Below are 19,014 nucleotides of genomic sequence, written 5' to 3'. Positions count from 1 at the left end.
AACATATACTCACCAAATGAAGGAGCACCAAAATATATCAGACAACTATTATTATCTTTGAAACAGACATAAGAGAAAACACATATGTAATAGGAGACTTCAACACACCACTATTAACAATGGTTAGATCTACAAGACAAAAAATAAATAAAGACACTAAAGCTCTAAATAAGGATCTAGAGCGCTTGGGCTTAACAGACATCTACAGAACACTAAACCCAAAAAAAACCAGAGTACACATTTTTCTTAAGCACACAGGGATCACTCTCCAGGATCGATCACATACTGGGACACAAGACAAACATCAACAGATACACCAAGACTGAAATCATACCAAGCCTCTTTTCTGACTATGAAGGCATCAAACTAGAAATAAACCATAAAAAAAAAGGCAATGAATTCTTCTACCTCATGGAGATTGAAACCCACACCACTGGAAGACCACTGGACTAATGAGGAGATCAAAGAAGAAATTAAAAAATTCTTTGAGTTGAATGACAAGGAGGAAACCAATTTCCTAAATGTACGGGATGCAGCAAAAACAGTAATAAGAGGAAAATATATAGCAATAGAGGCTCACATCAAGAAACAAGAAAGAACTCAAAGAAACAACCTAATCTCAAAGCTCAAAGAACTAGAAAAAGAACAACAAAAAATCCCTAAAACCAGTAGAAGAAAACAAATAATAAAAACCAAAGCAGAAATAAATGAAATCAAAACTAAAAAAATGCAAAAGATCAATGAAACCAAAAGCTGGTTCTTTGAAATAATAAATAAAATAGACAAACCCCTAGCCAGGCTCACAAAGGAAAAACAGGAGAAAGCACAAATAAACAGGATCACAAATGAAAGAGGAGAAATCACAATGGACACAGCAGAAAGCAAAAGAATAATCAGAAACTACTATGAACAGTTATATGGAAACAAGTTCAACAATCTAGAAGGGATGGACAAATTCCTACAACTTTACAATCACCCAAAGCTAGACACAGAATAAATAGAACACCTAAACAGGCCAATTACATGCAGCGAAATTGAAATGGTAATCAAAAACCTCCCCAAAAACAAAAGCCCAGGACCTGATGGATTTACAAATGAATTCTACCAAACATTCAGAGACGAATTAGTGCCTATCCTTCACAAACTCTTCCAAAAAATTGAGAAGGAAGGGATAATACCAAACACGTTCTATGAAGCCAACATTACACTAATACCAAAACCGAACAAGGACAACACAAAAAAAGAAAACTACAGGCCAATCTCGCTAATGAACACTGATGCAAAAATCCTCAATAAAATTTTAGCTATCAGAATCCAACAATGTATCCATAAGGTAATTCACCACGACCAAGCAGGATTCATTCCAGGGACACAAGGATGGTTCAACATCCAAAAAATCAATCAACATTATCCAACACATCAACAAAAAGAAATATAAAAACCATATGTTAATATCAACAGATGCCGAGAAAGCTTTCGACAAAGTGCAACACCCATTCATGATAAAAGCCCTTGATTCTTGGGATACAAGGAACATACCTCAACATCATAAAGGCCATATATGACAAGCCAACAGCCAGTATCATTCTCAATGGTGAAAAGCTGAAAGCAATTCCATTAAGATCGGGAACAAGACAAGGATGTCCACTCTCACCACTGCTTTTCAATATAATACTGGAAGTCCTAGCCAGAACAATAAGACAAGAGAAAGACATACAAGGAATCCAAATAGGAAAAGAAGAAGTCAAACTATCACTATTTGCAGATGATATGATAATATACATAGAGAACCCCAAAAACTCCACAGAAAAACTAATTCAACTCATCAATCAGTTCAGTAAAGTGGCAGGATACAAAATCAACACGCAAAAATCAGTAGCCTTCCGATACACAAACAATAAATCTGAAGAAGAAGAAATCAAAAAAACCATCCCTTTTATTATCAAAACAAAAAAAATCAAATACTTGGGAATAAATCTAACAAAAGAAGTAAAGGACCTATACAAAGAAAACCTTAAAACACTGTTAAAAGAATAAGACACAAAGAAATGGAAACACATCCCCTGCTCACAGATTGGAAGAATTAACACAATCAAAATGGCCATTCTACCAAAAGCAATATACAGTCAATGCTATTCCAATAAGAATTTCAATGACATTTTTCAATGAAATAGAACAATTATTGATGAAATTCATATGGAATCACCAAAAACCCTGAATAGCCAAAGCTCCCCTGAAAAAAAAAAAGAATGGAATGGAGGCATCACACTCCCAGACTTCAAACTATACTACAAAGCCATAATCATCAAAACTGCATGGTACTGGAACAAGAACAGACACACAGACCAATGGAATCAAATAGAAAATCCAGAAATAAATCCACAGATTTATGGTCAACTAATCTTTGACAAAGGAGCAAAGAATATGCACTGGAGCAAAAACGTTTGTTCAATAAATGGTGCTGGGAAAACTGGGTCACTACATGCAAAAGAATGAAGCTTGACCACTACCTCACACCATGCACAAAAACCAACTCAAAATGGACTAAAGAACTAGACATAAGACCTGAAACCATAAAATACATAGTAGAAAATATAGGCGAAACACTACATGACATGTACCTCAAAGACATCTTTGCAGACACATCACCCAAAGCAGTGATAGTGAAGGCAAAGATAAACAGCTGGGACTACATCAAATTAAAGAGCTTCTGCACAGCAAAAGAGACAATAACCAAAACAAAGAGAAACCCCACCAACTGGGAGAAAATGTTTGCAAACAACACTAATGATAAAGGACTGATCACAAAAATCTACAAAGAGCTGATGAGATTCAACAAAAACAAAGTAAATAATCCAGTCAAAAAATGGGCAGAAGAGCTAAAAAGAAACTTCTCTGAAGAAGAAATGCAAATGGCCAACAGGCATATGAAAAAATGTTCAACATCACTTGTAATCAGGGAAACGCAAATCAAAACTACAATGAGACACCATCTCACACCAGTGAGAATGGCTCATATTAAAAAAACTAGCAACAACAAATGTTGGCGAGGTTGTGGAGAAAAAGGAACTCTCCTGCATTGCTGGTGGGAGTGCAAACTGGTCCAACCACTATGGAAAGCTGTGTGGAGATTTCTTGACCTACTAAACATAGAGCTTCCTTATGATCCAGCAATTCCACTCCTAGGTATTTACCCAAAGGACACAGAAACAGTAATTCCAAACGGCACCTGCACCCCTATGTTTATAGCAGCACTATTTACAATAGCTAAGCTATGGAAACAACCCAAATGCCCAAAAACAGATGACTGGATCAAGAAGATGTGGTACATATACACAATGGAATATTACTCAGCAATCAAAAAAGATAAACTCATGCAGTTTGCAGCAACATGGATGGTGCTGGAAGGGATCATGCTCAGCGAAATAAGTCAGAAAGAAAAAGAAAAATACCAGATGGTCTCACTCATAGCAGGAATTTAGAATACCTAAATAAGAGACCAGGAAAAAGACTAATCAATACAAGGTAAAAATCAAAATCAGCAAGCAACTATAAACCAGAGACACACTATGGCGGGGGTGGGGGGGGGGGAGAGGGGCAGGGAAAGGAAGGACAAGAGTCAAAATAAGGGGGGAGATGCAATTGTATGGGGAATATAACCAAAATGAAAATGCATACATTGTGCAAAGATGAAAAAAAATATAAGAATTATATAAAATAAAATATTTAATAAAAATAAAAATAAAATGCAGAATAGTCATTTAAAAAAAATACTAATCAAAGCCACAATGATATACAACTTTACACACACTAAGATGGCTTGAATCAAAAAGTCTGACATATGGTTGAAAAGGTAGTGGAAAAATCATACACTCCTGGTAGGAATATAAAATTGTGCAGCATCTGTGGAAAACAGTCTAGCAGTTCTTCAAATTGCTGAAGAGAGTTACCATATGATTCAGCATATCTACAACTAAGGAACTATCCAAGCAAAAGAAATGAAATCATATGTCCTCATATAAATCTATACACAAGTATTTAATGCCATTATTTTTTGTAACCCAAATATCAGTCTACTGATGAGTGGATAGATAAAATGTTATATATCCATTTACAGTTGACTCATGAACTATAAGAGCTCAAACTATTAGAGTCCTTCATGCAGAATATTTTGCTATACAGTTGGCTCTCTATAGACATGTGGCATCCATGGGATATGGAGCCCATCAATATGGAGGGTCCACTATAAGGGACTTGAGCATCTGTGGACTGCAGCATAAGAAGGGGTCTCGAAACCAATCTCCCATAGATACTAAAGGACAAGTAAGTGCAGTTAAATTGTTAGGGAGTAAAAAGTTACAATGTGGATCTTCAAGTTTTTTTCAGGGGGTTGGGGGGGTAGGGGAGAAGACAACACCTCTAGCTACCTCAATACCAGCTCCCCCACTAATCAAGATCAACTGTAATGGAATATTATTCAACCATAAAAATGGAATAAACTACTGATAAATGTCTAACATGAATAAGTATTGAAAAAATTATGGTGAATTAAAGAAGCCAGTCACAAAAGGAGAAATATGACTCCATTTATATGTAATTTTCATAATAGGTAAATTCTTAGAGACATAAAGTAGGTTAGTGGTCGTTTAGGCCTGGGTGGAGAGGTGGTTACAGAGGTGAGAGCTAAAGGATATAGGTTTCTTTTATGAAGTGATGAAATGTTCTAAAATTGACTGGTTGATGGTAATACATATTTGTGAATATACTAAAAACCACTGAATTGTACGTTTTAAATGGGAGGATTATGTGGCATGTGACTTATATCTCAGTAAAAAAGAAACTTACACAGATTTGGACAATGCACTGGGGAAAATGTTATTTTCAATAAATGATGATGATTCAATTAAAGAGTCATGTAATGAAAAACAATAATCTTGACCCCTACTTTACCACCAAACTAATTCGAAATGGAATGGAGATCAAAACGTGAGATGTTAAACAAGAAATCTTCCAGCAGATAACATAGAAGTATATTTTTATAACTTTGGGTGGGCAAAAACTTCTTACCTAGGACACAAAAAACAACTGGCCATAAAGGAAAAGATTAATAAATTGCGCTACATTCAAAGTGAACAGTACATGACAGAATAGGAGAAAATACCTGTGATAAACAGAAATGACAACGAACTCATGTTCAGAATACATCAGAATTCCTACAAAATGTGAAAGAGGCACCTCCCTGGAAGAAAGATTCTGAAAATGGCCAAAAAGTCTATGAAAAGGTATTCATTCATATTACTGAGCAAGAAAATACAAATTAAAATATTTTTAAATATTTTTTAAAATACTTAAAAATTTTATAATAGTGATTAAAAACATGTTGGTGAGGATGTGGAACAGCAAGTATTAAGAGTATAAACTAGGGCCTCCCTGGTGGCACAAGGGATTAAGACTCAATCTATGAAGTTAACCGTAGCCACTGCAGCCCGAGTTCGATCCCTGGCCAGGGAGCAACCCACATGGTGCAGCAGACCTCTCCTGCCTCACTTGTTGCTCCCCTCAGTAGTGTATTTCAGTCTGCCTGTTCTGTTCCCCACTCTGTCTCTGGTGAATCCTCTCACACACACCCCAACCCCTTCTGGACTGTACTCCAACTCTTGTATGCATAAAAATAAATAAATCTTTAAAAAAAAAAAAAGAGTATAAGCTAAATTTTAAAACTTACTTCAAAAGCTCATAATTCTTCTCATTTAACCTCACAGCATTTTCTCTCCAAAATTTCTCAGATTTGTGCACAGGACTCCATTCCAATCTTCCAGATTTAAGTTCTGAGCTGTATTCATCAAATGAGCTATTTACAAAAAAATAAATCAAAACTTTATGAGAATCTGAGTTTTTCTAAATTTAACCAAAATAAAATATCTCTATTATGATTTATCTACAAAAACTTACCATCCTTTGTACATTAGCAAATTATCACTAAACAAATTTTAAACAGCTTAAATAACCTTTAAAAAAATGTGAAATTTATTGAAGGTACTGAGGTCCAGTTTTCCTACAAACTTGAATGTTTATCATGAGGTGGTAAAAAGAGCACTTGCTTTTTAAAATCCTTACCCTAATATATTAATGTGTATATATATTAATGTGTAACAGCAGATTATCTCATAATCTAGCAGAAGTTCTACCAGGTGACTTAAAATACTATATTTACCAAAGCACTACATATATTAATGTAAACACATAAAATTATACTATTTTTACATAAATAAAATGGTATATTAGAGTACTATTATACTATCAATATACTGTATTATAAAAACAAAACACAAACAGTTATACAATATTTTACAGTGTAACTACCAACACAGTAGAGGTAATTCATTAATTGAACTAACCCATAATAGGAGTAAGTCCTCTGTACCTATAACAAATAAACTGCAATGTACTTTAACTCAAAAACATTCACTACCAAATAATTCAAAATTTCATTAAAAGTCTTTAATGTCACTAGCTAGTATACAAATACAGGGCATACATGGATTTCTTTCAAGTGAAAATCTTAAAAAGGAGTAGCTATTGAAATACTGATTGATAATTCAGTATAACCAGGACTTACTGGTTAAGTTGATCAGAGTATCCTGTTGAATAAAATAGCACTTTACTATATAACTTATTCATATGAGTATTTTTAATATCTTTTTAAACATTTTTTATATCTTAAACCTATCATAGCAAAACATACACATTTCTTTCAACTGCACCCTTCACCCTATTATCTTTTACGTACAGCAATATTTTTCAAATTTCTACATTCAACATGAAAAAACAGTATGTAATAATTGGTTAACACAGATTAAAGAATTTAAAAAGCTAACTATCAATCTTATTTTAAAAATATTTTACAATACTTTCATTTTCTTTATTTTCTTATTCTATAATTTTAATAGAACTGATGATACATTTTATAAAATAAATACAATAGAATTTACAAAAACTGCAAGCTTTTCTTGCTGCTTATTACATTACAATTAACTTACTTCTGTTTGAATTTATAGAAAGATGAAAATCATGACTATCTTCACAAAACTCCACTATAAACCACTGATATGGATGATATCTCCGACTTATAAAAGCTTCTGGGCCTTTGAATAATGGGTTGCATTGAATTATCTGGTAATTACATTTCTGAACATATACTACCTTGAGACATTTACTGGACACTTAAAACTTCACAACTAAACCTATAAGGTTAGAATTTTTATTGCTATTTTGCCAAAAGGAAAACTAAGCCTAAAAAAAAAGTCAAGAAGTTTGTTCAACGGCACATACAGAGAAAGCAGTCAAGTAATTCAAATAGAAGTCCACCCAGCTCCCAAACCTAATCCACCTGCAAAGAAAGATCTATTTCTAAAGTTTAACTCTCTTCTAAAATGAGCAATAGCTCAAAAGCAAAGACTGTGTGTGTTAATGGGAAAGATCTCAAGATATTATAAAACAACAAAAAATAAGGTTCAGAAGAATATGTAGAACTCCACCTGGATGGGTGTGTGCACGTGTGCCAGGAAGATGGCAGGAATGACATGGAGTCCCATGCAAGTACATTATTTGTATAGGTTTTAATATAAAAAATAAACCAACAGGGCCTTTAAATAAGCAAGAAAAATACTCTTTCTATATATGGGCAAACCTCCTCCATAAATTAAGAACCAGGTTGCTTAAAATGATTCTTAACCAGGGGGAGATTATCCGAGGGTTCCAGGGAGGTGCCAACATCCTGTGTAAGTACTGTCAGTCAGATTTTAGACAATAGAAAATGGTGGGAATCTACCCAAAAGAGAATAAAACACAAGGTCTGGCTAACTGGTGCCAAAATGATGTCTTCCAGTTTATAACAGAAGATACAATGTTTTAATAAAGTCTTTGAGTTTATAGTAGTAATAAATTTAGGTTTTTCTATAAATACTAGGCAACTGAAATGAAGCCTAATACACCCAGCCTGTGAGAATTAGAAAGGATACCATACCTAAGATCCTGGACACTCTCACCAAGTTTTTCCAAAAGAAATTTTATATCTTCACTGATATCCTCATCATCGTACTTTTGCTGTTCCAAATTCTCCAACTGTTTCAGAACTTTGCACTGAATCATAGCCAGAGCATATTCTTGGCGAGTTTCTCTTTCAGTTGATTTTTCTAAAAAGTTCTGAGTTAAACAAAGACATAATAAGCAACTATATCATTAGTTATGTGCTGTTATTAGACCTTTGTATTTCCTCTAACATCCTCTCTTCTATTCACAGGTTAACTATCACCTTTAAATGAACAACTACATTGAAAATCATTTATTTTTTCCTGAGCATCTATCCCACATCCAAAAGTTCTGTGACATTCAGGCAAATTTCCTAGTTTTCTGATGTGATTTTTCTATTTTTATAAGTACTTTGAAAACATCAAAGAAATCAGTCACATACACTCCAAGTAGAGCTGGCCTCTGTGCAAGGGTTATGAGTGGAACTACCTTCCCAAGAAGATGTATATAGGAACATGTCTGTATCTGAAGGTGTACATGAAGATTAAATATGGCAATGCCATTCAATAAATTATAATATCTTATTCTCAGCATTAAAGACAGAGTAATTAGATGGTTAAAAGCATGAGTGTGACTAAACCCCCACTCCAAAAAATACTACAAGGCGTCCTAAAGCCAGAACCTCAGAGGGACAAATAACAACGAAAGAAGGCCAAAAAAAAAGTTGTTAAAAGAATAAATAAATAAAACCAGAGGAAAGACAAACACAATGGCAAATACAGATGCTAACATATCAATATTAACTCTAAATGTAAATGGACTAAACTCTTCAATAAAAAGACACAGAGTCGCAGCATGGATTAAGAAACAAAACCCAACCTTTCGCTGTCTCCAGGAAACACATTTAGCTACAAAGGATAAAAATAGACTCAAAGGATGGAAAACAATCCTACAAGCAAATGGACCAAAAAAGAAAGCAGGAACAGCTATACTTATATCAGATAAAACAGATTTCAAACTCAAAAAAGGTAAAAAGAGACCCTTTATGATCAACACTTCAGCAGAAATAGCACTCATTAACATATACTCACCAAATGAAGGAGCACCAAAATATATTAGACAACTATAATCATCTTTGAAATCAGACATCAGCGAAAACACATACATATAGGAGACTTCAACACACCACTATCAACAAAGGATAGATCAATGAGACAAAAAATGAGTAAAGACACTAATGCTCTAAATAAGGATCTAGAGCACTTGGGCTTAACAGACATCTATAGAACACTAAACCCAAAAAAATCTGAGTACACATTTTCTCAGGCGCACACGGATCATTCTCCAGGATCGATCACATACTGGGACACAAGACAAACATCAACAGATACACCAAGACTGAAATCATACCAAGCATCTTTTCTGACCATGAAGGCATCAAACTAGAAATAAACCATAAAAAGAAGGCAAGGAACTCTCCTACCTCATGGAGATTGAAACCCACACTACTGGAAGACCACTGGACTAATGAGGAGATCGAAGAAGAAATTAAAAAATTCCTTGAATTGGGCCACCCGGTGGTGCAGCGGTTGAGCGCTGGGTTGCGAAGCTGCCCTCAGCCTCTGCAGCACAGGTTCAATCCCCGGCCACCAGGTGAGGGTCCCATATGGCACGCAGACCTCTCCTGCTGCCCGCTGCTCCCCTCAGCAGTGTACTTAATCAGTCTGCCTACTCTGCACCCCACTCTAGCTGTGGTGAATTCTCTCACCCTCCGGCGCTTCTGACTGTACCCAGTGCTTGTATAAATAAATTAATTAATTAAAAAAAAAAAAACAACAAGGACATCTTAAAAAAAAAATTCCTTGATTTCAATTATTAGGAGGACACCAATTTCCTAAATGTATGGGATGCAGCAAAAACAGTAATAAGAGGAAAATATATAGCAATAGAGGCTCACATCAAGAAACAAGAAAGAACTCAAACAACCATATCTCAAAGCTCAAAGAACTAGAAAAAGAACAACAAAAAATCCCTAAAACCAGTAGAAGAAAACAAATAATAAAAACCAAAGCAGAAATAAATGAAATCAAAACTAAAAAAACAATGCAAAAGATCAATGAAACCAAAAGCTGGTTCTTTGAAATAATAAATAAAATAGACAAACCCCTAGCCAGGCTCACAAAGGAAAAACAGGAGAAAGCACAAATAAACAGGATCACAAATGAAAGAGGAGAAATCACAACGGACACAGCAGAAAGCAAAAGAATAATCAGAAACTACTATGAAACAATTATATGGAAACAAGTTCAATAATCTAGAAGGGATGGACAAATTCCTACAACTTTACAATCACCCAAAGCTAGACACAGAATAAATAGAACACCTGAACAGGCCAATTACATGCAGCGAAATTGAAATGGTAATCAAAAACCTCCCCAAAAACAAAAGCCCAGGACCTGATGGATTTACAAACGAATTCTACCAAACATTCAGAGACGAATTAGTGCCTATCCTTCACAAACTCTTCCAAAAAATTGAGAAGGAAGGGATAATACCAAACACGTTCTATGAAGCCAACATTACACTAATACCAAAACCGAACAAGGACAACACAAAAAAAGAAAACTACAGGCCAATCTCGCTAATGAACACTGATGCAAAAATCCTCAATAAAATTTTAGCTATCAGAATCCAACAATGTATCCATAAGGTAATTCACCACGACCAAGCAGGATTCATTCCAGTGACACAAGGATGGTTCAACATCCAAAAATCAATCAACATTATCCAACACATCAACAAAAAGAAATATAAAAACCATATGTTAATATCAACAGATGCCGAGAAAGCTTTCGACAAAGTGCAACACCCATTCATGATAAAAGCCCTTGATTCTTGGGATACAAGGAACATACCTCAACATCATAAAGGCCATATATGACAAGCCAACAGCCAGTATCATTCTCAATGGTGAAAAGCTGAAAGCAATTCCATTAAGATCGGGAACAAGACAAGGATGTCCACTCTCACCACTGCTTTTCAATATAATACTGGAAGCCCTAGCCAGAGCAATAAGACAAAAGAAAGACATACAAGGAATCCAAATAGGAAAAGAAGAAGTCAAACTATCACTATTTGCAGATGATATGATAATATACATAGAGAACCCCAAAAACTCCACAGAAAAACTAATTCAACTCATCAATCAGTTCAGTAAAGTGGCAGGATACAAAATCAACACGCAAAAATCAGTAGCCTTCTGATACACAAACAATAAATCTGAAGAAGAAGAAATCAAAAAAACCATCCCTTTTATTATCAAAACAAAAAAAATCAAATACTTGGGAATAAATCTAACAAAAGAAGTAAAGGACCTATACAAAGAAAACCTTAAAACACTGTTAAAAGAATAAGACACAAAGAAATGGAAACACATCCCCTGCTCATGGATTGGAAGAATTAACATAATCAAAATGGCCATCCTACCAAAAGCAATATACAGATTCAATGCTATTCCAATAAAAATTTCAATGTCATTCTTCAAAGAAATAGAATAATTATTGATGAAAATCATATGGAATCACCAAAAACCCTGAATAGCCAAAGCTCCCCTGAAAAAAAAAGAAGGAAATGGAGGCATCACATTCCCAGACTTCAAACTATACTACAAAGCCATAATCATCAAAATTGCATGGTATTAGAACAAGAACAGACACACAGACTAATGGAATGGAATAGAAAATCCAGAAATAAACCCACAGATTTATGGTCAACTAATCTTTGACAAAGGAGTAAAGAATATGCATTGGAGCAAAGAATATTTGTTCAATAAATGCTGCTGGGAAAACTGGGTCACTACATGCATAAGAATGAAGCTTGACTACTACCTAACACCATGCACAAAAACCCACTGAAAATGGATTAAAGAACTAGACATAAGACCCGAAACCATAAAATACATAGAAGGAAATATAGGGGAAACACTACATGATATGCACCTCAAAGACATCTTTACAGACACATCACCTAAAGCAGTGATAGTGAAGGCAAAGATAAACAGCTGGGACTACATCAAATTAAAGAGCTTCTGCACAGCAAAAGAGATAATAACAAAAACAAAGAGAAACCCCACCAACTAGGGGAACATTTTTGCACATAACTCTAATGATAAAGGACTGATGACAAAAATCTACAAAGTGCTGATGAGACTCAACAAAAACAAAGTAAATAATCCAGTCAAAAAATGGGCAGAAGAGCTAAAAAGAAACTTCTCCAAAGAGGAAATGCAAATGGCCAACAGGCATATGAAAAAATGTTCAACATCACTTGTAATCAGGGAAATGCAAATCAAAACTACAATGAGATACCATCTCACACCAGTGAGAATGGCACATATTAAAAAAACTAGCAACAACAAATGTTGGCGAGGTTGGGGAGAAAAAGGAACTCTCCTGCATTGCTAGTGGGAGTGCAAAATGGTCCAACCACTATGGAAAGCTATGTGGAGATTTCTTGACCTACTAAAGATAGAGCTTCCATATGATCCAGCCATTCCACTCTGAGGTATTTACCCAAAGGACACAGAAACATCAATTCCAAAGAGCACCTGCACCCCTATGTTTATAGCAGCACTATTTACAATAGCTAAGCTTTGGAAACAACCCAAATGCTCAAAAACAGATGACTGGATCAAGATGATGTGATACATATACACCATGGACTATTACTCAGCATTCAAAAAAGATAAACACATGCAATTTGGAGCAACATGGATGGCGCTGGAAGGGATCATGCTCAGCAAAATAAGCCAGAAAGAAAAAGAAAAATACCAGATGGATCACTCATAGCAGGAATCTAGAAAACTTAAATAAGGGACCAGGAAAAAGAATAACTATAAGAAAGAAAATATCATAATCAACAAACAACTATGAACCAGAGACACTCTATGGGGGTTGGGGGGCAGGGAAAGGAGGGCTTGGTGTCAAAATAAGGGGGTTGTAATTGTATGGTGAATATAAAAATAAAATTTAAATAAAATTTTTTTAAAAAGTTAAAAAAAAAAAAGCATGAGTCTGAATTCCTTTGCCACTTTCTAAGTATTTTGGCAAATTACTTCTGGTGGCCTAGTGCCCTAAATTGCATCAAGTTCTTGGGAAATTAAATGCGTAACATTTAAAATTAGAACAATGTGTAACACAAAATAAGCTCTCAATAAACATTAGCTATTATTGTTGTTGTCATTATTAACTATAAACATTCAGAAAAGAGATCCTACATATCAATTTTTAAGTTTAAAAGGTGACTAGCATCTTCCCTGGTGGTGCAGCGGTTGAGCACCACCTCTGCAGAACCTGTAGCCTCTGCAGAACCAGTTCGTTCCCAGGCCGCCAGCGAGGGTCTCCCCCCAAAAAAAATAAATAAATAAATTTAAAAATATAAAAATTAAAGGTGACTAAGCTATGAATAAGGAATTTATCAGAGGAATAAAAATGGCTGATGAAATTATTAAAAGATGCTGTTTCATTCATTAACAGAATAAAATTTTGAAAGGACCACTTTTAACTAACTTAATATTCTAAAAGATTACTTAAATGTATGTGACAAAAAACTGCAGTTTCTATCTCAAGCCACCAAGTGAGAGGAGCCACTACCACATCTGCACATCTGCACTGGATGACGGTTGTAACTGCTCCTGCTTCCTTACCTAAAGGAATAAGCAGATGTACAGCACCAAACCCAATCTCAAGCCCCACAACTCCTTCTGCTACAACTGGCTGATTACCACCAGACGTGGGTGTGCAGCTGATGGTAGAGGTGTGGTGGTCATGGATCTCATTGGCACCAAAAGCCCAACACATCCTACTTGCAGACCACCATTAATAAGAACAATATTGAAGCCACCCTCAGCAGCATTCACAAAAACTAGGACTGCCCTAGGCACAAAGCTGCCATGTGCAGGGCCAGTGCCATCCTGCACAGCCATAAGCCAGTAACAGTGAAGAGGTCCCAGGCCACCAAGAGCTCCTGAGTGTACCCCTGTACTTCCTATCCATTCAGTAAAGGCATCAGCTGTCTCTAATCAATTGATAAAAATAATAAATGCATGTGAAAAAACTGAAAACGTGCACACCCAGAATACAGATGTTAGATACGTAAATCAGCACATTTTTGAAAGGTGATTTGCTAGTATGTGAGGGCGCAGGTTCAAAAAAAGGGGGGTGGGAATTGTATGGGGATTATAACCAAGATGAAAATGCATACATTGTTCAAAAATGAAAAATGATATAAAATATATATAAAATTTAAAAATGAGGAAAAAAACTATAGAAAAGGCTATTATTTGACTCAGCAATTTCATTTCTAGAATTATAGGAAGCAAAAATTTTCATCACAGTGGGAAAATATATTAAAAAAACTAGAAATACCCCATTAATAGGATATTGGTTAAAATAAACCATTTTATATTAACACTGTGGAATACAGCCATTTAAAAGAATACTGAAGATCAACACATGTGAAAATGAAAACATTTTCACTGCATATTGTTTAATAAAATTATAGAATAGTATTAATATGGTGCCACTTTAATTCTTAAATACAAAACAAATGACACATCTATTTATACATTTTTGTCTATGTGCTTCAAAAAATCCAAACGATGTTAGTGACTATATTTGACAAATGTGATGTCTAAGCTATTTAAATTTTGCAATACAGCTGTACTATTTTTTTCATTGTTGTTTATTTAAAGAAAGCATAAGAACAACATAGGCATAAAAGCACATATTCTGAAGCCAATAACTTGGATTTCCATGTCTGTCACCTGATAACAATGTGCTCTCTCTGTCTCAGTATGCCCATTTGTAAAAAAGGAGATGAACCACTACTAATGATACCAATATACTAACAAAACAACTGTAATATCTTCCAGCTGTGGTGAGCATTAAATAAGTTATCAAATGGAAAGCTTGAGAAGGGTGCATAGCACAGAGCAAGCACTAAAAGAGGTATGGCCACCATTACTACTCTTGAGCAACATCCTTAGTACACACTAGGTCAGCCAGCCTCAGAAGCCTCCTCAAATCTAAGGCAATCAACAAAATTACCAACAGACAATTACAACAGCAAATACACTAACTCTGTGAAACAAATTGACAATACTATATTTCTGTGTCACAAAGCCCAGCAGCCAGAAGTCTTTGGATTTATATTCTAGTTTGGTTCCTCCACTCTTCTTGTCTTCCACTTCCTCATCTGTTCAATGGAGGAAGCTGACTTTGATAACCACCAAAATGCTAGTATCCTAGTAGGATAGCTTCACTGTTCAAAATAACAACACCTCTTTTATAGTTGTCTCAGAAATATAATGCTAGTCAGTAGATACAAATTCTGGAAAACAACTCCATACTAAAATAAAGACCCATTACAGAAAAACTTCATTAACAGTCTCTTGGAATACACTGTAAAAAAAAGGAATTTCCTCTAGTTGAGCACAATATATTTGTTTACAAGCATTGTATAACTCTAAACATTTCACCCATTTAAATTATTTCCTCACACCTGTCCCACCCGCTCGCATGTCATTAACACAGATTAATGATATTTTACATCATGTTCACCAAGAGTCTAACAGTTTCATAACTATATGGTAACATTAAAAAACTATAAAATACTTACACGGAATGCTGCAAGAATGATCCTTGTCACTTTCTCCTTGACAGATTCTTGAAGGATATCGGACAGAACAGGAATGATATTATAGCGTCGCAGGTGTTCACACATTTGAGGACTGAATGCCAGGAGCCATATTGAAAAAATCATTTGGTACTGGAGTTGAAAGCCACACTTGTTACTCAAAACTCCCATTATGCTGAAAAGGAACACAGATTAAGAAAACATTTAATATGACAGCACAACAAGAAAGAAAAAATGGATGATTCTCTTTTTGCACTAGGGAAACAAAATCTATCTGAATTATGTCCTCAGTTTCTTTTCCAGCAGCAATAACAAGCTAGCTAAATCCCTAACACAGAGGACCATTTCCAACACAGCTACACTTAGCCCTTTTTCCTACTAACACAGGACTTTAGCAAGCAAGAGGGCTTGATGTAGCTTAAAACAATGAGAAAGGGAACATAGATTTGGAATACAGCAGAGGAAATAAGAGGAAACCTGACAAACATCAGAGAAGCTATAATCAAAAAATCCTACCGACAAAATGGATATGTATCTTGGTGAAGTCAGATGTATCAACATTTTTAGTCTGGACCACCAAGAGAATCATTTATAGCTTTAAAAATATTTAGGAAACTTATTTTAGGAACAGTGATGAGTCTGGAGGAAACTACATAGAATGACAGAGGTTACAACAAGGAAAAAACACTAAAAAAATTTCCCAGGAGAATGTTTATATCCAAAAAATGAAAGACAGAAATCAATCAATTAGACCATTAAAAAAAATGATCAAGGGACTCAAGGGAACTCAAAACCTACAGAATGTACATGACAAAGCGTGAGCCCTAATGTAAATGGTGGGATTTTAGCATACCCATTAATGCAAAATATTAACAACAGGATACTATGGGAGGAAAGGGGTACAGGTATATGTGGAAATTCTCTATACTTTGCTTTTTTAAATATATAAACCTAAAACTGCTCTAAAATATTAAAGTCTATGATCAAAAATATATTAAATATAGTAAATATATATTAAATATATTTAAATATATATAAAAATACATATGTTTCTATATATTAAAATATATTATATATTAAAACTATATATTAAATTATATTATATATTATAGAAAATATATATTATAAATACATTATAATAATAATTATATATTATAGAAAGTATATTATATATTATATATTATAGAAAATATATTATATATTATAGAAACATATAAAATTAAAATATATTATATATAGATATAGTATAAATATACAAATATATATTAAATTTTAAATCTAATTTTACCATCCACAATTATTAACCTAGTGAAAGGCTATACTTGCACCATTTCTCCATATTTGTAATTTGTATACAGTTATAAACATGCTGAATTGCCTTTAGTTTTCTCATGCATGATTTCTCCCTCGAGTATTCCTGCTTTTCAACTGTCACATAAGATTTGCTTTTATTTAATATTGAAGTCAGCATTTCAAAAGCTATAAAAATCATGCAATTTTACCCTATTGATACTCTATACCTAGTACTGATTTCCTTTGCTCTCTGATTATTGCAGTTATTAAGGTAGTAAGTCTTCTATACTTTGCTTTGTGATGCTGTGACTAAGAGTATAGACTGCATTTCTGCTTTGCCAGCTGTTTCTGCCAACAGGAGGTGCTAAAGGTTAACAGCAAAGATGGGGGAAAGGAACTTTCTCCTATTGGCTTCCTGTTCCTGAAGTATCACTTCAGGAAAACTGTCTTCACCCCAACAGCAACCACGCTTTCCTAGGACAGCACCTGAATTCATTTTGCGACAGTTATGGTAGAAGAAATCTCACTGCATACCCAGAGACACTAGCCAGAAGAACCCAAATTATGAGGTTCGTCACTGAGCTCATGGACACAAGCATCAAATGAGCAGTAATCTACTCTCTAAGGCCTAAATTTCAACTTCACATGGTCCCTCCTTGAAGTGGGTAATTTTAGTAATTCTAATTCTCTTACCTTTCCTACCCAACTTAGGGATTATATCTACTCTTGTTACCTAACACTTGAGAATCCTTTTGTTTTCAGAAACCTAGTAAACAAATGTATACCTAGTCAATAGTTCATAGCAAATTATCTCTATTACAATAAAAACTTTTAAATGACCAGAGGGGCTACCATGCACCCACAAGCAGAACACCATTGCTGAAATCAAGACAGAAAAGTTTCAAAGGAAGGCATGGTGTGCAATGATGAACACAGCAAAGATGTTCAAGAGAAATTAAAATTTATAATATAAATGATTCTACTGAAAGTATGTTTTCTATAGCCAAAATATTAATCATAAGAAATACCCCAATGAAACAAAATGAAGCTCCTGCTCACAAGAATAAGAATGGGTTTCCTTAGAGGCAAAAACCCTAACTCTGAGTATACTGGAGCATGAAGAACATGTTAAGGGGATAAAGAAGACATAGACCACAGGTAAAATGTAAATAGAATAATTTGACAAATATTTGTTAAGGATCTGTGTAGTAGGTACAATGTTATGGGAAGCAATGGTGGGCAGAGACCACCGTGTTCTCAGGGAAGTCAGTGGGAAGATGTGGCCCTTGAGTTGAGACCTGAAGAATAAGTGGGCCCCGATGACCACATAAATCGTTGCTATCCCTCTCAAATTGGTGAGTTTAGTGTTTTCTTAAGGTCACTGAAAAAGTTACTAAATGATTCTGTAGAATCCTAAATGCTACCTTTGTTAGGAATTGAATACATTCCAATTAGATTGTAAATTTCATAAAGGAAAGGACATGTATGGTTCTATGTCGTCCCCTAATGTATAGGACAATATTGTGTAGACAGCTGAAAAAAATACAAGCAATTGTCAAACCCAAGAGCAGAAAGAAGGCTAGGCCTATATGGCCAAAATGTCCTGTTTTGACACTGTTTCATTCTGTTCTAAGAGGTAATTTTAATAATTCAGGCCTTACCTAGCACAAATTTCCTTTTCTTGTTTTGTTTGTAAATAAAGTTTCTACTTTTCAATCACAAGCAAGGAAATTGAAACAGCAATCAAAACTCTCCCAAAAAATAAAAAATCAGGACCAGATGGATTCACAAGTGAATTCTACCAAACTTTCAAAGATAAACTAATACCTATCCTGCTCAAACTCTTCCCAAAAATGGAGAAAGAAGAAATTCTTCAAAACATTTTCTGAGGTCAACATTATGCTAATCCCCCCTGCAAAAAAGGTAACACAAAAAAGAAATTTCAGACCAATTTCCCTAATGAATACAGATATAAAAATCCTCAATAAGGAGCCT

At 34.7% G+C, this 19,014-nt stretch overlaps 1 protein-coding gene across 2 annotated transcripts in view; it reads right to left on the bottom strand.

The window, feature by feature from the left end:
* Window positions 1-19,014, bottom strand: part of ATP6V1H (ATPase H+ transporting V1 subunit H) — a gene marked incomplete at its 5' end in the record, with an annotated part of 105,065 nt that overhangs the window by 46,807 nt on the left and 39,244 nt on the right. For both annotated transcript variants that reach the window (XM_084229556.1, XM_084229557.1), the window contains 3 exons: window positions 5,726-5,851; window positions 8,027-8,205; window positions 15,709-15,901. In XM_084229556.1, coding sequence (XP_084085682.1) covers window positions 5,726-5,851; window positions 8,027-8,205; window positions 15,709-15,901 — 498 coding nt within the window. The remainder of the gene's footprint in view (window positions 1-5,725; window positions 5,852-8,026; window positions 8,206-15,708; window positions 15,902-19,014) is intronic.

This window comes from Talpa europaea (assembly GCF_964194135.1).
Source record: "Talpa europaea genome assembly, chromosome: 3".
NCBI classification, from domain to species: Eukaryota; Metazoa; Chordata; class Mammalia; order Eulipotyphla; family Talpidae; genus Talpa; species Talpa europaea.
Note: the sequence above shows the minus strand (reverse complement) of the source record. Positions and strands in the feature narration are given on the sequence as shown.